Source organism: Oreochromis niloticus, linkage group LG16, assembly GCF_001858045.2.
Source record: "Oreochromis niloticus isolate F11D_XX linkage group LG16, O_niloticus_UMD_NMBU, whole genome shotgun sequence".
Classification (NCBI taxonomy): domain Eukaryota; kingdom Metazoa; phylum Chordata; class Actinopteri; order Cichliformes; family Cichlidae; genus Oreochromis; species Oreochromis niloticus.
This window is the reverse complement of record NC_031987.2, coordinates 35,514,049-35,537,894: the sequence shown is the minus strand read 5'-3', so window position 1 is coordinate 35,537,894 and position 23,846 is coordinate 35,514,049. Positions and strand designations below refer to the sequence as shown.

Sequence of the window (23,846 nt, the reverse complement as noted above, 5' to 3'; positions counted from 1 at the left end):
GCTGATACATACTTTAGGTTTCTGAATATTAAACTTGTTGCTGCCTTTCATAGTGTGTAACTTGAAGGCCCTGAGTACTTTCTCCCACACTGAAAACACTGGAATGATAACATTATTTGAACATTACCTAATAAGACTGATTCAGGACAGACAACTAGTTATTTTAAACTTTCCTAGCAGTCCTTCACAAACAGGGAACAGTCTGTCTATTCTCTCCATCTGTCAGCTGCTGCTGGCTCTTCCTCCTCCTCTTCCTCACACACTGCTGAGTTTGTCCTGGTGGATCATCAGGGGTGCAAAGCCTCACAGATGATGTGCAGCAGTGGGTCCCTCAGTCTGTCCTCACTCTGGACACTTGCAGTTGTCACACATGGAAATCAAATGTGTGATAAGCTGCAGGATTCAAACACAAGTGTAACTTATAAATACATGTTCATACTTTTATTACACAATCAGAGAGAAAGAAAAAGAGAGAGAGTGCAGGACAGACAGACAGGTGACACTGATACAAAACAGCACAAGAGAAGGAGGATTTAGTGTTTGTGTTATTACGAGTGCTAAACAAGAAGAGTTCCCAGATGGTCCAGTGGACACATGTGTGACTCCTGTGATTAACCCTTTAAGACCTACCATAAAACTAAGTCCGCCAGAGCTTATCTGTATATTTTTACATGCTGTAGTGCCATTTTTGGGAGCATTTCAAGTTGCTATACATCAATGCAACCAAATGTTAATAATATGTATGCATTGAGTCCATAGTGACTACATAAATTGCAAAAAAGTGCAATAAACTACAAGAAAATTAAAAATCGTTTTTGTTTTTTTTGTTTTACATATATTTCATGTCAGAGAAATTTAAGAGAAATTTTTCCCTCAAAACTGTACATACAAAAATGTTGCACAAAATAGTTTCCAACCACAGGAAATTTATTTTGAGTGTCTTCATAGTTTGATTTTTGAGATGCACCAATTTTTAGATATACTGCAGGAAAAACGAAAATAAATATTGTAATGCAAATTTGCATTAAAAAAAACAGCATTTGTATCAAAATAAACTATTTCCAGCAGTGCAATTTGAGTTCTAAGCATCCCAGAAACTATACAGACAAGTATAAAGTCAAACATGCCTTTTAAAAACACCAGTATAAGCTTATGAGGCCCTGAAGATAAAAAAAACCTACAGTTTCCGCGAAAATGACATCACTTGCGGTTTCGGGCAGGTAATGGTGGACATGCGATAGTTCGCGCTGACGTCTATTCAACATAGGAAGTTTTATAAACAGCCGATTGGATCGGGAAAATGTGTTTCTGGAATATTATGTTTTTGTTGCTGCAAGTACTTTTTATGCAATTTTTCTTTCAGCTTAACGAGTGAACCGTCAGCTTGTTCAAACACACGTTAAAGTCAGTTTGGCTCGACACCACCGAACAGAGACAGCAATATAACATAGCTAACATTAACAGTGCAGTGAATCCTGCTTGTGCCGTGATATTCAGGACTGCAAACCGAGCAGCATTCACTGACTTTCAGTGTTTGTGGATATATGACTGACTTTAATTATCCATAAAATCACCACCTTCTCTGTAAGATTAAGGTCAACTATTGAACGGCGTATATTTTAAAGTAAAGGTTTTAAAGTACAGACGTCACTAATGTCACATAACTTTGCCGACATGTGGCCAACAGTAATGTTTTAATGTTATTAAACATTCGCACGTAAATGAGTGACATAATATTCAGTACTTACCTTCAAGAGTTTAGTCTTCGGCCACCCTGCTTCAGCCATCCGCTGTTTTTTTCCCAAAAAATATCCACACCCACCAGCGCGCTAGGAATTGTGGGATAGGTTGTATCGAGAGGAGAAATATTTTGCTGCTATTATTTGCTGCTACTTTTATAATCATCATTACCATTTCATGATTGAGGGTGATGTTGCTTTCGCAGATGCATTCAGATGTTCAAATATATTGGTATTATATCAGTCTTTATTACAAGTCCAGTTATAACCACTTCGAACTGTTGAGTTGAATCTATAATTTTAAATGCTTTTCTAATGCTTCGATAATCTTAAAGGTTTCTGTGTAGACTGCAGGGACAGGAAGTTACATGTGTTTGAAGTTGCAGGCTTCTGCAGAAGTGAAACTGAAACCAGAGTTTAACTGCAAGTTAAGAGCAGGGTGTTATTATGCATGTATCGTTGATTAACACACACACTTAGTTAGAGGGATCACTGATAGGGGAAAGTTCAAATTGTTTTGCTTGGGGTGGCTTTTAGACTATATTAGGAGGAGCAAACATATTAGCAGATCTGAAAAGGAAAAACCTGTGTTATGAAAATGATTTTAATCTTTTATACATGATTGCATTTGAGCTTATTGAAGAGCTGTGGCTCCTGGTCAAGTGAAGGTCAGAAACTCTTGGCGGGCGTTAATGATCAGCCAATACAAGCTGAGGGGGAACAGGAGCTCTGAAAGGAATTGCAACACACCTGCTTACATGCCATACGCCTGGAGTGATTTTTTATCTTTTATTACTTATATCCTTTAGAAGTTAAGATTTAAGTTTTTATCATTTACACCTTATATCCTTTTGAGTAAGTTTTAAGTTTCAGTTATGTTCAGTTTGAGTAAGTTTCCTTCATGGTTTGAGTGTGACATTTAGCCTAGAAATCACACAGAGTTCAGCTGTGTATGTGCACAGGCCTTATGTCTGGTTAAGACAAGAGGTGTGAGGTGAGCTGGGGTGCAGACGAGGTCATGACACATACATAGCCTACACAGCAGGCACCCACATACACACACACTCACACACACACATACACACCATAGTAGATCTATTTTGGTAGGGCAGAAGTGAAGATGTATTTTTGCTGCAAATGCAGAATTGTGCCGACGTACTTAGAGGAAGTGCAACAGATGTCCTAGGAGATAAGCGACAGCGAAGACGAGCTGAGGGGAAGCACCGACCCGAAGACAATGTTCTTTAAAACTATGTTAAAGGTTGTTGACAGAACATTTGTGGTTTTGAGTTGACGTATGCTTTGTTTAAATCTGCCTAGCAACAGAAAAGGGGGCTGTACTATCTTAACCCTATAAAACTGTTGTCTGAATATCGTAAAGACAGTTCAATACTGATTGGGTTGTTGAACTCACACATGTGTTCATTAAAATGTCGTCTAATTGCACACTGGACCGGATCTGTGGTTATTTATGAATTCCTCTCTCAACATTGAACCCTAACACGAAGTCTACACTGGACCCAGCCTTCAAATCTGGGGAAATGAAGGGCGCGTTTGGAGGACTCTTCAAATTGAGACAGCCTTTGTCACGTTGCTGTGACATAATCGGCCTTAAAATGTGGCCTTTAAGGCTGCAGACCTTGAATTTGGAGTTCATATGAACATTAGGTGTTCATATTCATAGCCTGTATCCTCCTGAGGACCCAGCCTTCGCGGTCTACATGGGCCGGGTCCTCCGAAGACAGAGAAAGCGAAAGTGAGTGGCTGTGAAATTGGATGATCTAGCCTTTAGATTTGCGTCACAAGCTGTGTCTCGGTGGAGTTTAATAAACTCAGCCGTCTGCTCCTTGCTATCTAAAATATAACAGGACACTGGAGTAAATTATCGATCATCTCACACTTCTGTTTAATCAGTTTTCTGTTTGATGTTTAGTCAGCTGTGTGAAAACTGTAACTTTAATCTCAGCCAAACTGATTTACTCAGGAACAAATAAAACAAAAAAACCCCTCAAACAATAACATTTTTAAGCTATCTAAGAGAATCTGAAAACGATTTGCTGGGAGTTCTCGCCGCCTCTAGTGACCCTTGAATCGAGCTGGTGGGTAACAGTCGTCTCCGAAAACATCTGAGCACTTTTACAAATATGTGATGTCTTTTTACATCGAGCAGATATTTTATATATACATTTGGAGAACTCTTCAAATTTGGAAAGCCTTTGTCTGGTCGCTGTGACATCATTGCCTACAAATACGGCGTTTAAAGCATCCTTCCCCTGAATTTGGATACGGCCAATGTTCAAATTCAGGGGAAGGCAAATTTGAAGAGCCCTCCAAATGTGGTGACAAATGCGTCCTTTATTTGATAGGATAGGACAGAGGCCTTCCATTAGGCCTCCTGTCCTAATTTCCTCTCTCCCTGAGGACACTCCAGGGCCAAGTGCAGCAGTGGATGACCAAAACGAAAGTGATGAGGAAGAGAGAGAAACCCACAACAGGGAGAAAGAGGAAAAGAGACAGGGATGATGAGCTGCTAGACTCCTCATCAGAGAGGACATGAGGCAGCAAAAAGAGGCTGAGGAGAGAAGAGCGCAGGGGAGCAGGGAGAGGATGGACAGACTGTTTTCAATCCTTGAAAGATTAGTTCCAAAAGGAGTTACGCATTAAGAAATGTATTTATTTGAATATATTTGTTATGTTGTTATATGTGTTGCATTAGTTTTAAAGTTTTATGTTATGAATAAATTGATTAAAAACAGTAATTGTCACTGAACTCATTTTATTTACAGGTATTTGAAACGTATGAACAATGCTAACTTTGAACAAATTTACATGGATATTTATTTAATGACAATAAAGTAAATAACAATAACAATAGAACAAGAATATTTCCAATACACCAACAATATTTAAAGAAGGGAAAAAAATATTTACAGTTGTTCACACAGGATTAACCTGAGTGACCTGTTCCTGGACTGTTTCTTTAACAGCTGTAATAGACTACACACTCTAAGAAATAAAATGTTGTATTTACTCCACCCAGTTATGTCAACCGGTTCCACACAACTGGGTTAGTGAAATATAAAATGTATGATACATTTAATTTGAACAAGAAATTTTAAGTATATCTGATAACATTTGGATAATTAAATGCAAATCAAAAGAATCATGTTGTATTAGCTGAATATCATAATGTTGATCTAACTAACCTTGTTGACTTAAATTGAGAGGACTAAATAAAACCTACTCAACCAAAACAAGGTCTACTTTCTTTAAGAAATAACATGTTGTATTTACTCCACCCAGTTATGTCACCCGGTTCCACACAACTGGGTTAGTGAAATGTAAAATGTATGATACATTTAATTTGAACAAGAAATTTTAAGTACATCTGATAAATCTACTCACCCAAAACATGCTGTACTGAAACTATAGGATTAAATCACTTTAACAGAATTGCAACTTACTCTATTTAAGTTTGTAAATTAAATAAATTGAACACAAGTTTGTTCAGTTAACCTAACTTTAATAACACTTTGTGTAAAACGTGTGTGTAAACACTTTGAATAATTCAAATGCTTTTAGATCTTTTTTCATAAACAATCTTTACATATATTTAAGTGCATTATAAGTGCAGAAAGACAAGATACATAAATGATTAAAACTGGGAAGTGTTGTGATTCCAACATTTTTAACATTAACATGACTTATTTTAAACTTGACTGGGCTACAATGAAAATCCCACAATACAGCCCTACAAACAGCGGGTAGAAATGACTTTAGTGTCATTTTTGTCCATATTTAGAAAAATAACCTTTGCTTCAAAACTTAAACTGAAGTCCAAAGTTAGCAGCAGTCTTTTTCAGTGTAGTTGGATGTTGGTAAAGGTTCAAGAACAAAGAACGCAGAAAAGTGAAAGGCTTGCAGAAGTTCTTGCAGCAATTCAAACTGAACAGTTTATGAAGTGCAAGGAAAAGGGTTCGAGAACCTTAAAGTTCAGTGTCCTCTATAGTTCAGTGCAGGCTGTTTCACTCAAGCAGTTTGTTTTTCAGAACCTGCACCTTCATGGATAGGTTGTTCCCATCCAACTCCATCAGCACCTTCTGAAGAAATTCAAATGTGTATTTCAGGTGCTTTGGGTAGCTCAGATTTAGACTGTAGATTAGTCCAAGCAGGAGGGCACACCCCTTTGCCATATCACTAAGAGCTTGCAGCACAGTGCATCCTTCTATGATGACACCAATGTCCTCAGGTGTATCTGCAGAGTCTGCTCCTTCATGTCTGACAACATAGACTCCCAAAGTCAGCTGCTCCGTTTCTCTGCTTGCACCAAGATCCACATCCTTTAAATAAAAAGAAAAGAAAAATATAAGTTAACTGCATACATATACATATGGACAAGTAAGTCCACCTTCCATTTCCTATCCCAAATTTAAAAAACAAAAGGAAAATAACTGATCGTTTTCCTTTTTTAACTTACCAAGAATTCCTTGAACAGGTCATCTGGCTTTTCATTTAAGTAGACACAGACAGCTTTCAGAATGCATTCCCGTCGAACATCAACGCTGGGATTCTGGTGGAGATAAGAACTCAATATGAGGGAAGTTTCCTATTTTGGTTCCTTTCAACCTCTTTACAAAACAAAGTCAAAAATATTAACACATAATCCAGATACGTGATTAAGCATTAAGCATTTTTGACATTACGTGAAAGCTTTCATTTTTGCTTTAATCAATTCTAGAATTTCTGATTAATGACAGACACAGAAGTTGAAGAAGCATTCAAATAATTTCAGAGCTCAATCAAGGTCAACTAAAACCTTCCACGATACATGCACGATTTGATATCGTCGTGTTGGTGTTGTTCCCAGATCATCATACTAAATGTTGTTCTATGTCCTTGCAACATTGGAATTTCATAAATGCAGGAATGGCTTGGCGTGCAAAAGAATAACGTCACAACAATGTGATTGGTCACTTGCAATGTTAAACCTGGAACAACATTTTCATGATGATCTTGGAACAACACCAACACGACGATATCAGATCATCCAAAATACATACCCCATCCATGGCTGCCATGATTAAGTTGATATTGCGTTTAGCTGTCCCCCCCTTCTTTTTGAACACTCTAAGAAGGTGGTCAGCATAGCGGTCCAGCTTGGCCATGAAAGTCGACAACAAAGGGACCATGGTGATGCGGGTGAACTCTGCAACAACCTGAAACATATTAAAAATTACAACTAGAGAGCATTCTCTATTAATTTTATTAGAGGCCACATGCAAGAATGTTACAACTTTCAGTCAAACATTTTGTATCTTTTAAAATTAACAATTTACAGTACTTTGTTCTTCTTCAAATACAAGTTCTTATGAAAATGACTTGCAATAACAAAGTTGGTAAGAATTACCTCAGTCTCTGAAAACAGGGCAGGCCATCTGTTTTTGACCTCTGCAATGAATGGCATGCCTTTGATGATTTCCTGTCTTCGGTAGGCAAAGGTTTTTTCCATTTTTCTTTTTATTAGTTGATCGTTATTCTTCTTTTTGACCTCTAGTAGAAGAGCTTTCCTTTCTTCCTCAAGGCTCTCTTTAGTTTCACCTGGTGGATAATCCGGACAGAAGTTGACTTCTGCCTTCCGTGGCTTCTTCACCTGGTTGGGACCTGGACCCATGCCACTTCGCTTTTCTTTCACTGAATTAATGGTCAGCTCTTGGCAGCCGATGTTCCTTAGTCTGGTTCGATAGTTTGCCATTTTGTATTTCAGGCTGATTTTCCATCCATAATAGCCAGTGACTGAACCTTTCTCCTTTAAGCATGGATATTTTGTTATCAGGGCCTCCGCTACATTATCAAATTCTGCGCTGGAAGGATAGATTTTGTATTTGGCCATTTCTGATGCCAAACTTTGCAATATATCAGATTTGAGTTTGGTACTTGGATGCAGAAGAGTACCATTGTTAAGGAAGGCTTGGTTTCCTTGTTCTAACTGAAACTGCACCTCATAACTAAACTCAGGTATTTGGAATTTCAAGGGCCATGGTTGTGATCTCAGTGAAGAATCTGAGGAGGTAGATTCAGCAGAAGAAAGAATGTCTGTATCAGCTAGTGAACATGGGGTGGAACAGTCATCCCGGGGGTGTGGCATTGAGAGAGACTTCATCCGACTCAACTGGCAAGTAAACAACTTTAACTGTGGACTTGATTTCTGAAGGCAGTGTCAAGTTCACAAACTCGTTGTCAAATTCAATGTCTCTGTACTGAAGCCTGAAGTTTCCAGTCAAACCAAACTGCCTTCTAATTTCTTCCTTGAGGTACTCTAGTGAACTGGGTATCCCATTGGGAAGAGATAATTTCGATGCGTTGTCCTCTCCAAGAATGATTCTTAAAGTTGCAGCCATCTTGTTTTCATTCTGGAAAACAAAACAAAAAAACAAACAACTTTTCTTTTCATTTTGGTGGAATTGTTTTGCAACTTTATTATATGTTAATGTTTCTTAATGAAAACCAATCTAAAATTTAATTTTTAAGCCTAGTTTATACTTCTTCGTCAGTGTGGGCAAGGAGACATGCCGTGTCATTTTGCGCAAGGCAAGCACCCTGTAGCAGACACGCAAGGACGGACAGAGACATGCCCAAGTTTTTAGATAAATGTCAAACGCCATGGACAGTGCAAGCCTGTGATTGGTCAGCAAACTACTTCAATTCAGGAAAGTCACTCTTCCGGTTTTCTCACAAAAACAGTGATTTAAGAGGTAAAGAGAGAGTAAATAGCAGAGTTCTACCATGGAGCACATTGAAGAACATCTAGCTGATGAAGTCTGATGATACAAGCTTTAAACAATTGGTCCCGGAAGGATTAAAAGATAGCGAGTCACATGAGTTATGCCAGTCTCAAGAAGCAATGCACCACCTTGCTGTCCTGGCAAATTGCTTTGAAACAGTCACAAAGCAGCGGAGAAGTTTGAAAGGTTCAAAGCTCCATCAGTCTGCCTGAGTGTATGTATTGGTCTCCTGGTAGAGAAGTATAAACTAGGCCTTGTGTTACTCTAAATGTGTCAAAGATCTGAAGTCACTACTAAGAAAAAATTAAACTTACCAGCAACATGTACAAATCTTTTTAAGGTTACCATTCGTAGTGATCCAACTTTGTATTCAGCCAATGGATAGTGGTCAGCAAGTTCCTTCTGATCAACTGCTGCGAACTCTCTTGTTGGATGCAACTCAAAGGCTCGATAATGTTCTCTATAATAGGAGTTGAGTTTTTTAACAATAAAAGTCAACTCGTCTTTAATAATGCACAACTGCATTATTTCTGAAAATCCTGGAAGACCACCACAGGATCCATGTACAACTATCATACCCTTTTTATATCTGATACCATTGACAGTGACACTTTGGGCCAGGTTTATTTCAGAGATTTCTGGGTGCTTCTGTACAAGCGAGTACAACATCATCATGAAGGATATCAATTGAGACTCTTGAGGTTTGCAAAACTTCCAATGAAGACTTCTCATTGTCAGGGCGAAGCAAATTATAAGCAACCATTAGCTGATGCTTGTTTGCCAGTGTAAATGTTACATTTCTGAAATTATGTATGTGCCTAACAACCTGCTTAAAAAAGCTATGTTTGGCCTCGAACCGCATAGTCCATAATGATACAAGAGGACCAAAACATTTAATCATTTCAGGATAGTGCTCCAGAAAATGATGCTTTGGCAACAACTTTTGATCAGGAAAGAGTGCTTGGTAGCATTTACGATGATCTGAGATTGTGCATTCCAGATATGCAATAGATCCTAAAGTATAAACATTTGCCACAACCAAATCTGCAATATCTTTCAAATACAATATCACCTGCCATGCAGGTTCATCAATAGGAACAAGTTTTCCAACAATTAGTGGAAGTAATCGAAGAAGGCACCAATTTTCATGTGCATTCCCACCAATTGTGTGCTTCTGCTGCAGGTTTTTGGGTAACACATGAGGACGGTTAGTTTTATCCCCACATTTGTAGGGAAAAGACAGTATGAGATTATTCAGATGTTGAAGAGTAAATAACTTTTTAGATATTAGCACTGCAATGCACTTTGCCAGTTCAACAGGAACTATGCCTTCGAATAGATCGTGGACAATGTCAGGTGGGTATCCACTTATCACATTAAAGTGAGATAAGCTCTTAGTTAAAACACATCCTGTCCTTACACCAAAGCAGCTTACCCCTTTTTCCTCACAGGTTTTAATGTGCAACTGATGAACCTCCTTGGTCCTGCGGTCAAAGGCTCCTGATTTCACTTCGAGCTTCTGGATGTCTGAAAGCTGAGCTGTACAAAAGCGGCAAAAATATTTTCCTGAGAAACTCTCAATAAATCCAGCTAGGCCATGAGCCCCAAGATTATCAGCTATAACGCACTGAACTGTCCCTTTAATGAATGACCCAAGCTGTGGAATAAAAACACCTTCCTGCTCTAAAGTTACTAGGTCATGCAACAGTGGCTCAAAAAGTTTTTGATAGCCGTATTCTTTGACAAAATCCACTTTGCACAGCAGTGCTAAATAGATTGATGAAAGGGCTGAGCTGCTACCAGGGGGCAAGTTACCAAAAGTCCAGTATACAGCACAAAGATTGTGTTTCTTGCGTGATGTTCCCAATGGATTGCAAACTTCAAAATCATCTACATATAAACACAGAGAGATCCGCAAAACTTCACTAGAAAAAAAAAAGGATTTATTTTGTAATATTCACCATCTTGAAAACAAGTGTATTGGTTATTACTTTCAAGGCAGGTTGTGTAGTTGTCAACAAGCTTATCAATTATATCTTTACGGCAAAGTAACTGATGTAAACACTTCAGCAGGGGAACATACTGAAAAGTCTTATTGGAATATGCTTCAAGTTTATACTCAACAGGTTCCACAACTTCAAAATATTCTTTATAATATTGTTTACGTTTAAATGAGGTGGAAAGCGGACCACCCTTCGCTATAGCTTTCACCACAGGATTATTTGCATTAATGGCAAGGTTAACTTCATTAATTATTTGAAAGTCAGCCTGAACTTCGTGCCTCCTGAATACCTCAACAGCGGTTGTGTTTGAAATGGGCACTACAGCGGAAGTAAAAATGAAGTGTAATTCTTCCAACAATTCATCAATGGCAGAGCTGGGTACATGTGAAAAAATCTCTAATTTGAGCAAGACTGCAGCAAATTTCCTAATTATGGTTTCCTGCAAGTTCTCATTTTCAGCTTCAACAAAACTAGGACCACTGGAGTTAGAGTGATTTTCTCTATCATCTGTTAAGTGTTCCTCAGATAGCTGATCTTCATTTACAAACCCTTTCAAAACTTCAGGTTTAAAGTCTTTTTCTGTGCAATTTCCATGTTTTCTATTCTTATGCGATTTGAAAGTACCATATATATTAGTTTGAAATGAACAGTTTTGAAAGATACAAGTGACTGTCTCAAAACACTTAAGATGGTTGTTTATATGGGAGAAATACTCTTTAACTGATATCAGTTCGCTTCCAGGACACAAGGAGCATGTAAAGATAACTGTTTCTCCTGATCTACTTGAAGAATCAATATGACATCGACTCAAATGTGTTTTGAGAGCATTCCATGTTTTAAATGAACAAGGGCATTCATAGTATGTGCATGGATATGAGTGTCTTTGACCATAATGGCCATGCTTTAATCTGTAATGCTTTAGTAATTGGTACCTTGTCAAAACACTTTCAGCACACTGTCTGCACTTCCACATTTAAAACCTAGAAAAAAATGAAAAAAATGAAGTTTGTTAGTCATCATCAATAACTGATTTTTTTTAAAGAGCATAGATTTGTTTATCTATTTTGTACATGTTCCATTGATACCTCAAATACTTAGAACCACATCTGAGCCACTTTTGTTGCATCTATTGAGAGACAGAACTAGCTAACCAACCTAAAATGAAAAGGGAACACACAAATTGTTACTTTGATGAGCAATGGAAACTGATACAAGGAGTTAAATGCATTATATATAACAGTATTACACATTATTCTACACTTCAATGACAACAGATGAACGCATGTCTTATACTTTACAAATCAAAGTATTAATCGCTTAAATCCCTGAGTTTGACACTAAACCAGAAATCAACATGGAGTCGAATTCTTTCAAACAATGTAGCAACTTAATTGATCCATGTTTCTAAAACACACTATACATACATTTCATTCTTCAAACTACAGGATCGCTGGCGCTCCCGGCGGTCATTACTGATGTCAGGCAGCAGGTGCGGTAGATGTTGGGAGTAATTTTAAAACTATCAGTCGTAGTAGGCAAGTCTCACCTTAACAGGAATCGCAAAAGATTTTGGAAAATTACACCAAAGCGGGTTCAGCAATATTTGTTAAATGTCTTCATACTTCTAACATGTGAGAGAGGTATACAAGCTAGAGCAGTGGTCCCCAACTTTTTTTGCGCCACGGACCGGTTTATTTTTTTTAATTTTTTTTTTTATAATTTTTCATTTTTCCATTGACATTCAGAAACGGACATTCACAGCATTTACATCACATGAGAATACTTCTTGCATTTGTTGTCTGCCCTTGTTGCCAAAATAGTATTTTAATTTATATCCAGGTTATAAGAAGAGAGAAAAACTTACAGCCATAGCAACAATTGAAATAAACAGGCAAAAAAGAAAAGAAAACAAAAGAACAAAAAAAAAAAAAAACAAACAAAAAAGACAAAACAAAAAAAAAACAAAAAAACTATGTACTGATAGGGAGTGATCTTACTCTTGCATACTCTCATACATCATAACTACTAGTTTGTGAAAATAAAATCTGGCCTATGAGGCGTGACATATTTGACCCAGTTTTCCCAATATGATGTAAATTTATCCAATTTGTGATTAACAAAAGCTGTTATCTTTTCCATTTTATAGATGTCCATTGTGATGTCCATCCATATATTTATAGTTGGGCTCTCCGGTGATAACCATTTTCTGGTAATACCCTTTTTACCGGCCATCAGCAAAATATTTACTAAATGTTTATCACTTTTCGGCCATTCCTGAGGTACATGTCCAAAAAACATAGTCTTACTCTCAAAGGGTATTTCACATTTGAAGATATACTGTAGAGCGTTGTGTATTTCTCTCCAATAGTCCCTCAAAACAGAGCAATCCCAGAAAATATGGTAGTGGTTTGCACTTTGGTTTCCACAGTTTCTCCAGCAGAAAGGGGAATTATTATCATAGTGAGACTTCTGGGAGGGTGTTATAAAGTACCTAATTAGGCTCTTCCAGCCGAATTCCCTCCATTTTTGGGAGCTTGTACACATCCATTGATACCTCCATATTGCCGTCCATTCTTCCTCAGATATACTTATCCCTCCTTCCTTCTCCCATTTTATTTTAATATATGAAGTTGGATGTGATGTCAAGTCCAAAAGACCCTTATACAGACATGAAACAATTCTATCAATAGTTTCTGAATTATAGCTTTTTATAAACAAATCGATCAAACGTGTGCCTGTCTTTGTCGCATTTTTCGTCTTCGTATCAACATAATGCCGTAGCTGCAAATATCGGTAGAAATCTTGTTTTTCTAATAAATATGTCCTTTTAAGCGTTTCAAAACTGAGCAATTTTCCATCTTTCATTATACTACATAGGTCTGTTATACCCTTAGCTATCCAATCCTTGAATCTAGAGTCCAATTTATTAGGTATGAACTCTGAGTCATAAGCACACCATTTAAGAGCTATAATGTTGGCTTCTAGTTTATGTTCCTTTATAACAGTTTTCCATGTTTTAAGGGTCCGTTTCACCCATGGGTTATCCATGTTATTTATGTAAGTTTGTAAATTATTATCAGCTAGAATTGCCTGGATGGGAATGGGCAGCATTTTTTCCTCAAGGTTTTTCCATTGGGCAGTGTATGACGGGTTACACCAGCATATCACTGCTCTCATCTGCACTGCAAAATAGTAATATCTGAAATAAGGCAAGCCCCATCCTCCCTTTTGCTTAGCCAGCTGTAAAGTTTTGAGGCGAACCCTTGGTCTTTTACCTTGCCATATATACCTAGATAACATTTTGTCCCACTCGTTAACCTGATTTTGGTTAATCTCTATTGGTAGGGTTTGAAATAAATATAAGAATCTTGGCAATATATTCATTTTAATAGAGTCAATTCTTGAGCTAAGGTTAAAGAAAGGAATTAAATTCCATCTTGCTATGTCGTCCTTTATTTTTTTATGTATCGGTAAATAATTCTGTTCAAATAATTTTGTAAGATCTTTTGATAGGTTGATGCCTAGGTATTTAAACGACTCTGTTTGCCATGCCAAGGGGTAACTACTTCTTATTTCGTCTGATGGGCTATAATTATATGAGAGTAGCTGGGTTTTACCTATATTGATTTTGTACCCAGATAATTGGCCATATTGTTCAAATGAGTGCATCAGTTTAGGTAAAGAGTACGTTGGGTGTCCAAGATAGACCAGAATATCATCCGCGTAACAGGCCAATTTATATTCCGTCCCTTTAATAATGATTCCCTTGATGTCTTCGTTTTGTCTAATGAATTGAGCTAGTGGTTCTAAATATAATGCGAAGAGTAGTGGTGACCATGCACAACCCTGTCTGGTGCCTCTTTCTAGGGTAAAGCTGTTAGATAAATATCCATTGATTTTAATCCTAGCGGTAGGGTTGTCATATAGTGCCTGTATAGTTTTTATAGTTGTATCATGGAAGCCAAATTTATATAACACCCTGTAGAGAAAATTCCAATTAACGGAATCAAAGGCTTTTTCAGCGTCTACGCTTATCACAATTGCTTTAATTTTGTTTTTTTGTATATGGTCCATAATATGTAGTGTCTTTCGTATATTGTCTTGTGTTTGGCGTTGATGTATGAAACCTGTCTGGTCGTTGTGTATCAATGTTGGTAGAAACTCTTCTAATCGTTTGGCCATAATAGACGTATAGAGTTTATAGTCCACGTTAAGAACGGAAATTGGCCTATAAGATCCACATTCCATTTTATCCTTGCCTTCTTTTGGTATGGCTGAAATTATTGCCTCCTTCCAACTGGGTGGCGTTTGTGCCTTTTTCAAAGCCCAGTTCAATGTGGGAAGTAAAACAGGTATTAATTCTTTTTTAAATTCTTTATACCACTCTGCGGTGTAACCATCAGATCCTGGTGACTTGCTTAATTTAAGCCTACTGATTGCAGCTTTTAATTCTTCTTCAGTTATGTCCGCTGTCATGGTTTGATTTTGTTCTTCATCAAGAGTGGGTAGATCTAGAGAGTTCAGGAAGCTGTCAATCTGAGTTACCGTCCCACCGGGGACTTCAGAATATAGGGTTGTATAGAATATTTCAAAAGCTTCCTGAATTTCATTTAATTTATTTTTTATCACTTTTGTTCTTGGGTCCCTAATTTTATGAATTGTATTTTCCGCTATCTTTTTTTTCAGTTTCCACGCCAGTATTTTCGTAGATTTAGAGCCGCTTTCATAGTATCTCTGTTTCAGAAACATTAAATTTTTCTTAATTTCTTGTGTGGCTAGATTATTAATTTCATTCCTAATATTTTTAATTTCTCTTAATGTATCCTGTGTAGAATCTATTTTATGTTTTCTTTCTAGTTCCTTTAGTTTGTTTTTTAGGTCCTCTAATTTCCTATTCCTATTTTTTTTCTTGAATGAGGATATTGCTATAATTTTCGGACCGGTTTATTGCTGACAATATTTTCACGGACCGGCCTTTAAGGTGTCGCGGATAAATACAACAAAATAAAACTAGTACCGGTACCGAAAAAAGAAGATTTATTCATAACACACGTGAAAAGACCCAGGAAAACCAAGTTAACGATAAAAACGATAACAAAATAACACTGAAAACCGATAAAAACCCTGAAAACCATACATTTCACACCTGAGCCTCAACTCTAACGGTCCGGTACCAAACGACTCACGGACCGGTACCGGTCCGAGGCACGGGGGTTGGGGACCGCTAAGCTAGAGTGTTAAAAAATTTACCAGGCATCATTTGTTTAAAAAAAGAAAATGCAAAAGTATTTCCGAAATTGTCAGATGTTTATCAGTTAGTATACATTAAACAAATTTGTCATCCTTAAATTGTTGTACTTACCAAATAATCCTCAGATGGTGATGGATTCTATCCAGGATACTAAGCACATGCAAGTCTCAGTTGAAAATGGCGGATGATCAAACTTCCACACTGCACATGTGCAAACTCAGAAGTACGGAGAGCCTATTAGGACAATCCTCTTTAAATTAAAGTGCTCTTCATTTTAAATGAACTTTTTACGTTGGATTTAATTTACTGAATTTTGTTGTATTGAAATATTGTGTTGTTAATTAAATTCAAAACAACATACTTGTGTTTAAAGTTAAAAATCAATTGGTGGCATTAGTTTTAACATAAAACATTTACATAATGCTAACAACATCAGTGTGTCATTTCTTAGAGTGGAAGACCGTGGTAGTTTTTGCTGAATGTTCCGGAGCAAGATCAGACATGGATGGGGTGCTGCAACTGAGACCTAAGACTTAAGAGCAGTAAAAGTTAAGAAAAACACAGTAGAATGGGATCAAATAGAGTAACATACTATACAGTCATCCATCCATCCTTTTCAGGGTTGCGGGGGGCGCTGGAGAATATCCCAGCTGTCATAGGGTGAGACGCGGGGTACAACCTGGACAGGTCGTCAGTCTGTCGCAGGGCTAACACACAGAGACGGACAACCATTCGCGCTCACATTCACTCCATATCTCCACTAATTGGATGTCTTTGGACGGTGGGAGGAAACCAAAGTACCTGGGGAGAACCCACACAAACACGGGGAGAACATGCAAACTCCACACAGAAAGACCCCGGCCTGATGGTGAAATTGAACTCAGGACCTTCTTGCTGTGTGGCAGCACACTATACAACAAGAATAAAATACTATATACAATAGAATAAAGTGTTATACAAAAATAGAATAAAATGCTCTGTTATAGCAGGAAAAAAATTGCACTTGGTAATTGTTAGGTTTAATGTAGGGGTTGTAGGTTGCCATTTAAAAAGCTACACAATGCCATTTAGAAAGCTAGAATGCTTCTGTTTGCTATATAGGTAACCTAGGCATATGGCTACGTGCATGACATTGATAAGGGGAACAAGCAGCCTTGAGAAGAACAGATTCTACCAACAACAATCTGGGAGAGCTGCACTCCCATCATATAACCACACACAATGTATAATCACGCTTGCACAGCACAGTCACACTTGCACAGCACAATCACACTTTGTAACCAGTTATAGTAATTTCTCATAGGTAATACAGCGACAAGCTTTATGAATATTCATGTGTGTAACCAATAAAAACAACCTGCAGGGGGAAAGCAAGTTGAAGTGGGTTGGAGACAACTGCTTCCCTCTCGCGAGTGAAAACTTGAGTTCTGTGTGACCTCGTTCCTGAGTGAGCTTCTTTTTATCCAGCAGTATCAGGGGTAAAACTCTGACAGTAATATTTAAAAAAAGAAATAGTAAGTACAATGTATTTATATAGCACTTTTTAAAGTGCTTCACATGGGAATAAAAGCATATCTATCAAAACAATAAAACACTATAAAGAGGGTATAATAGCATATCCAATAAAACAGTACACTACACATGAATATTACCTAAATGCCTGTCTAAACAGATGTGTTTTGAGCTGGGGGTTTTTAAAGAAGCTACAGAGTTGATGGTAAGTAGTGGTGGAGGTAAACTGTTCCACAATATTGGAGCCAAGGTTTGAAAAGCGCGATCCCTCAATTTTCAAACGGGTCTGTGGAATGGTTAGAAGACCACTATCAGTGTGTCTAATGATCTGGTTTGGAGAGTAGGGTAGAAGAAGCTCAGTGATATAAGTGGGGGCCTCACCTTTGTTAAAGAATAAATATATATATATTCTCAGTGCTTATTTGCTGTTTATATTGTTTTAGTTAGGTCAGTATATTAGAAAAGTCATAAGGTGGGTGAGAGGTCATAGATCACTGAGCAACACAGGAAACTGTTCAGAATGAGACGTTTTGTTGAGAGCTGCAGAGTACAGGATGTAGACAGGAAGTGAAACTTGGCAGGGTGAAGCGCAGGAGTTGTTTTTATCAAAACTGTGTGTGACGTATAACAGAACTATATCATATGCATTCGGCTTGTAATGATTCAGATCTGTGGAGGGTTTAGCCTTCTGCACATCCCTTTCTGGAAAGTAATGCTTAAATAAAATAATTATAAATATTTTGCCCAACTGAGTCGTGTTTTCTCTGTCCAGTAAAAGAATAAAAGAACCAGATTTGAGACCTTGTAGGGACATGAATGTAAAAGTGAGGATTTTAAACTGATATCTATACTCAACCAGAAGCCAGTGCAAGGATTTTAACACAGGGGTGAGAGAATTTATGACTGTGGGATAAAACCTTTGCTGCGGCATTGTGGATCGCTTCGAGGCGATTTAGGGAAGCCTTAGACAGAAAAGAAAAGAGTGCGTTACAGTAATCTAAACGAGAGGAGATAAAGGCATGGACAAGCATCTCCATTACACCTGTGGATACAATAGTACTGAGCTTGGTAATGTTTCTTAGAGGAAAAAAGCCGGAGCGGGTCACTGACTTGACATGAGCATCAAAAGACAGTGATAGCTCAAAAATTATCCTGATACTCCTGATCGTCCCCATCAATGATGAAGCCGACTATTGCAGAGTCGTCAGAGAACTTCTGCAGGAAGCACTGGGTGGAATTGTGGGAGAAGTCTGCAGTATAGATGGTGAAAAGGAATGGAGCCAGAACCGTTCCCTGTGAGGCCCCTGTACTGCAGACGACCCTGTGTGACACACAGCCCTGAGTTCTCACATACTGTGGTTGGTTGTTGAGGTGGTCCAGTATCCATGCTGTGAGGTGATGGTCCACTCCTGAGTTCTCCAGCTTGTCCTTCAGGACTGTGGGAAGAATAGTGTTAAAGGCACTGGAGAAATCAAAAAACATGATTCTCACAGTGCTCCCGGCGGTCTCCAGGTGAGAGAGGGAACGATGCACGAGGTGAATGACGGCATTATCCACTCCAATTGCAGGCTGGTAGGAAGTGGGTCCAGTGATGAGCTCACCGGGGGCCGAAGCTGAACCAGGACCAACCGCTCCAGGGTCTTCATCAGGTGGGATGGCAGAGCCACCGGCCTGTAGCTGTTGAGGTCCTTGGGACGTGGAATCTTTGGCACTGGTAGCACACAAGAGTTTTTTGAGAGCTGTGGGACTCTCCCCAGCCTCAGGCTCAGGCTAAAGATGCACTCCATCACCCCACACAGTTGATCTGCAGAGGACCTGACAACCCTTGAGCTGATGCCATTAGGACCCGCTTCCTTCTTTAATTGTCCTCCGTTCCCTCCTAACCTGGATGGTTGAGAAAGACAGGCTGGAGCCATGTGTCGGATGTGTACTGGATGCTGTGACTGGGGGTGGGGAGTAGTGAGCAAAATGAGTGGAGGAGGTGTAAAGTATCTGAGGTGTCAGAGGTGGAAAAGCAGCAGTGGGGGTGGATGTGTCTGCAACCGATATTGAAGACTGCATCCTGAATGAGTCAAACCTGTTAAAGAAGTGATTCAGTTTATTTGCCCACCTCACATCCCCCTGGGCAGAGAGTTCTGATCTTTGTGGCTTGAGATGGTTCTAAGCCTCTCCAGACTTAACATTATTCTGCTGAAGCTGGTTTTCCATTTTCTGCCTGTAGCTGTCCCTGTAGCTTCCCGTTCCTGATTTGAGCTTTCAGCTCTCTCTGAACCCTTTTCAGCTCCTCCTTATCTCCAGCTTTGAAGGCCCTCCTCTTCTACTTGAGGAGAGCTTTAATTTCTGGGGCAATCCAAGGTTTGTTGTTGGAGAAACACTGCACGGTCCTGGTGGGTACGGTGTTATCCACACAGAAGTTGATGTAGCCCATGACGCAGGTCAAAAGGCTGTCGATGTCCTCTCTTTGGTCGTCACAAAGCACCTCCCACACAGCAGACTCAAAACAGTACTTAAGAGCTCTCCTCCGACCACCTCATGTGATTGGTGCCTCCCTGTGCACTAATGGCTCAGGAACAAGGTGCACCAAGTTGTGATCATATCTTCCCAGGGGCGGGAGAGGTGATGAACTGTATGTCTCTTTTGCATTCTCATACAGTAAGTGCAATGTTTCACTGTCTCTGGTGGGGCATGGCACATTCTGGGTGAAGGTGGGCAGTGCGGAGTCCAGTGATACATGATTATAGTCCCCTGATATTTAAAAATGGGCTCTCAGAGATGGCATTTGCAGTCTGCTGACTGCGATAACATGCTAGATTTCCCTGGGCAGGTTTATGGGTGCATGCTACAACTAACAGCTCAATGTCTGTGCTGCAGACTTGTCCTTTCACAGTGATGTGCCCAGAGTTACACCATCTGCCATTCACAAACACTGCCAGTCCCCCTCCTTTCCTCTTACCACTCTCTCTTGTCTTGTCCGCCTGCAGCAGCTGGAGCTCCACACTCGTCTCCGCAGTTAGCAGTGTTAGCCAGGACTCTGTTAGCATCATGATGCTACACTGCCGGTACTCCTGGCAGTGTAGCATCTGTGACTGGGTTAGCATCGATAGCTCTTCCATCTTATTACCTAACGATCTCACATTTCCCATGATCACAGAAGGGAGAGATGGTTTGTAGCGTCTCCTTCTTGGGCGACAATGCTCCCTCTCAGCACGACTCCCCCGTCTCATCCACCTCAGCTCACTGAATATGTCGGGTCTGTCTGCCGTTAGCACAGCTGCAGCTGCAGGGCACAGCGCTAACAGCAGATCCCTAACATAAACAAAGGAGCTGTGCGCCGGGTTTCCAAAAGCGGTGAAAAAAGGGGAAAAAGATAAAGAGAAAATGACCAGAACTAGCATGAAACGGTAGTGCATGATGGCAGAATCTAATTGCTAATACTAAACTAAAGGTTAAGAGAAGTAAAGAGGATAATAAGGAAGAAGCTCAGAAATGAGCAGAGCTGCTGTAACCGGCTGCTACACACAAGGGGCACCAGACGTTATTGAGTTTTTGAAGTATAGAGCTAGAAGAATCAGATGACAGCACGTTGCTAGGACTGATTTGAGGAAAATTTTATTTTAAAAGACAACCCGACGGAAGCCTTGATAAAAGCATGGTTTTGTGCAAACTGTGCAAAAAGGAGTTTGCATACCACTGAAGCAGTTCAACCTTACGGTACCATCTAAATGCAAAACATGTTGCAGCGAGCACAGCAAACTGTGGGAGCTGTTAGAGCTAGCAGTCCCAGTTTGGCAGCCCAAACTTGAGGAAATGACTGATTTCAGGATCAAAATTAGTAAGTCAACATCAGACAAACTCACAAATTCTCTCCCAAAATGGATTGCTCTGCACTGTAGACCACTATCAGTGGTAGAAGATAGGGGGTTAGAAAATGTGCAAGTTAGAATCAGGTGATCCAACTTTCCAACTGCCGTGCTGTATTTCAAGTAAAATTCAACAGCTTTATGACACTGAAAAGCAAAGTTAGATACATTACAGAAAGCCCTGCTAATGTGGAGGAACTACACGAGGAGCAAACAAGACTGGGGCAAAAGAAAGAACCACTCATGCACAGTGTTGGGAAGGTATTCGATCATAGTATTCCACTACAGATTACAGAATACATGCCCCAAAATGTATTTCGTAATGTATTCCGTTCCGATACTCAGTGAGAGTAACGTATTCTGAATACTTTGGATTACTTAATATACAGGGTGGGCCATTGATATGTCACTATAAAGTATATAAAGTTACGTTGAAACCAAGCACACCATTGTTTTTCTTGTGACATTACCAGTAAGTTTGATGTGTCACATCCCTCTTGGCCCTCTTCCTATTGAAAAAACAAAAGTTGTATCCAAGAAGGCCGACTTCTAAATAGCCATCATGGTCACCACCCCTCTTGAGGAGTTTGCCCCCTCACATGTACTAATGTGCCACAAACAGGATTTTAATATCACCAACCATTCCCATGTTATTACGGTGTATCTATATAAATGGCCCACCCTGTATTATCAAGCTTTTTCCAACTACATGAATATAATTCAATTCAATTCAATTCAATTTTATTTATATAGCGCCAAATCACAACAAAAGTTGCCTCAAGGCGCTTCATAGGTACATAGAAAAACCCTACAATCATATGACCCCCTGTGAGCAAGCACTTTGGCAACAGTTGGAAGTCAATACTCCCTTTTAACAGGAAGAAACCTCCGGCAGAACCAGGCTCACGGAGGGGCGGGGCCATCTGCTGCGACCGGTTGGGGTGAGAGAAGGAAGACAGGATAAAGACATGCTGTGGAAGAGAAACGGAGATTAATAACAGATATGATTCAATGCAGAGAGGTCTATTAACACATAGTGAGTGAGAAAGGTGAGTGGAAAGGAAAAACTCAATGCATCATGGGAATCCCCGGCAGCCTACGTCTATTACAGCATAACTAAGGGAGGATTCAGGGTCACCTGGTCCAGCCCTAACTATATGCTTTAGCAAAAAGGAAAGTTTGAAGCCTAATTGTAACCCAACTTACAAATTATTATTATGAATGACTGAACTCCACTAGCCAGTATCAGAAAATCCAGGATCGGCAGGAGCCCAAGATATAAACATCAATAAGGAGGGGCCACACCACAGTAAACTGTTAACAATTTTGTTATATTTGACACACAGCAGCTGCAAACAATGTAATGAAAGCAATAGAAAAAAAATACAAAATATTTCCCCCAAAATAACAAACTAAATAAAAGTGCGCACTTACAGCTTCCTCTGAGTCAATTGTATGAGTGAATAATGTCTGGTAACTGTTGGATCGTTGGGGCCCGTTCAGTTTGTTTAACATTTGTCCTACCACACTCCGATGAAGGAAGAAAGTTCGTAGTCCTGCAGGTATCGGAAGCTTCAATGGGAATGAAACTTTGGCTTCAATAAAACCTCTGCAAATCCTGTTCACTTTTGGGTTGACTCGCCATCCAGTTAACTGGAACTGTGGAATCGCTGCTCCTCAATGAGGCTTGCTTCAGACTGGGTCCGTCTGTCGAGTTATCCTTTTACCAGATAACAAAAAAACCTGACCTATAAACAGGTCACAGGTCCATATAGTCACATACACCGTTGTGAAACAGCCACACTTACTTAGAACATTCAGCATGAACAATAAGAATCAGTGTAACTCTATATCTTAATTCAGCTAGCTCTGTTGTACAACAAAATTATATCACTGCAGCATCATATCCTCTTAGGTGAGCTATAATTTTATCAACCTGAAGGGTTGACAATGTTCACAAAAACACCGCTGCTAGAGTTAACACTGTAGCTGCAGTCAGCAACTCACAGTAGCTCACCAGACTTGTACATTATAAACAACTCAAAGAACACAACTGAAAATACAAGAATCAGCTTACAATTGAATTAAATTGTTACACATAAAACTGATTAAGACCATTTCTTTTGTTTTCATTTCTTTTCTTTTTTTTTCATAAACGTAATACGGTCGCAGTCGCTAGCCATTTCACACACAGAAACACATTCAATTCTGCTAGCGCAAGCGCTAGCTGTTAGCTTAGCGGCTAGCGGACTTTCCGTCCTGTTAAGTCTGCCCTTTTATCCTTAATAAATTAGGTTTTCCCCACTTTTCGTACTCACCGTTGACCGGGTGAAACTCTGAACAACCAAAAACAACTGCAGCAGACTTGCTTTTAACTCCTAGCAATTCGACTTCGGGAACATTAGTTTCTATGGCACATGGCATTGTATGAACAGGAACGAAAATGGCAACACAGGAAATCATGTGATCAAGGTCACATTAAAATGTAAAAGTAAGTCTTCAATGGATTATCATGACATAAATATGTCTGTAGTTAAACAGGTTATTCTGAACATTGCTAGTCCCTTAACATATATTTGTAATTTATCATTTCAGTCTGGTTGTTTTCCGAAAAAAATGAAAATTGCAAAAGTAATACCACTATACAAAAGTAATGACAAACACAGTTTTACCAATTATAGGCCTATTTCACTACTGCC

General features: G+C 39.2%; 1 protein-coding gene and 1 long non-coding RNA gene across 7 annotated transcripts; both read right to left on the bottom strand.

Annotated features, from left to right (window-relative positions):
* Nucleotides 1-4,510: 4,510 nt before the first annotated feature.
* LOC106097302 (uncharacterized) lies at nucleotides 4,511-21,800 on the bottom strand. 6 transcript variants are annotated; one of them, XM_025904085.1, is made up of 10 exons: nucleotides 17,133-21,800; nucleotides 15,887-16,307; nucleotides 11,949-12,070; nucleotides 11,610-11,679; nucleotides 11,457-11,504; nucleotides 8,836-10,060; nucleotides 7,147-8,149; nucleotides 6,800-6,955; nucleotides 6,217-6,309; nucleotides 4,511-6,079 (listed from the first exon to the last, which is right to left on the bottom strand). In XM_025904085.1, exons 7-10 carry the CDS (start codon nucleotides 7,897-7,899, stop codon nucleotides 5,765-5,767), a joined length of 1,317 nt encoding a protein of 438 aa, XP_025759870.1. In that variant the 5' UTR covers nucleotides 7,900-8,149; nucleotides 8,836-10,060; nucleotides 11,457-11,504; nucleotides 11,610-11,679; nucleotides 11,949-12,070; nucleotides 15,887-16,307; nucleotides 17,133-21,800; the 3' UTR covers nucleotides 4,511-5,764. The 6 variants fall into 6 exon arrangements, with proteins under 6 accessions (XP_025759870.1, XP_019208992.1, XP_025759871.1 ...); XM_019353447.2 differs by lacking the exon at nucleotides 17,133-21,800 and having other exon boundaries at nucleotides 8,836-8,981; nucleotides 9,957-10,060; nucleotides 15,887-16,558; XM_025904086.1 differs by lacking the exon at nucleotides 17,133-21,800 and having other exon boundaries at nucleotides 15,887-16,009; nucleotides 16,193-16,558.
* Nucleotides 21,801-22,084: 284 nt separating this feature from the next.
* Nucleotides 22,085-23,617, bottom strand: LOC112844072 (uncharacterized). The gene is made up of 3 exons (XR_003216643.1): nucleotides 23,466-23,617; nucleotides 22,582-22,895; nucleotides 22,085-22,118 (listed from the first exon to the last, which is right to left on the bottom strand). It is a non-coding gene; the product is annotated as an uncharacterized LOC112844072 (long non-coding RNA).
* Nucleotides 23,618-23,846: the final 229 nt, after the last annotated feature.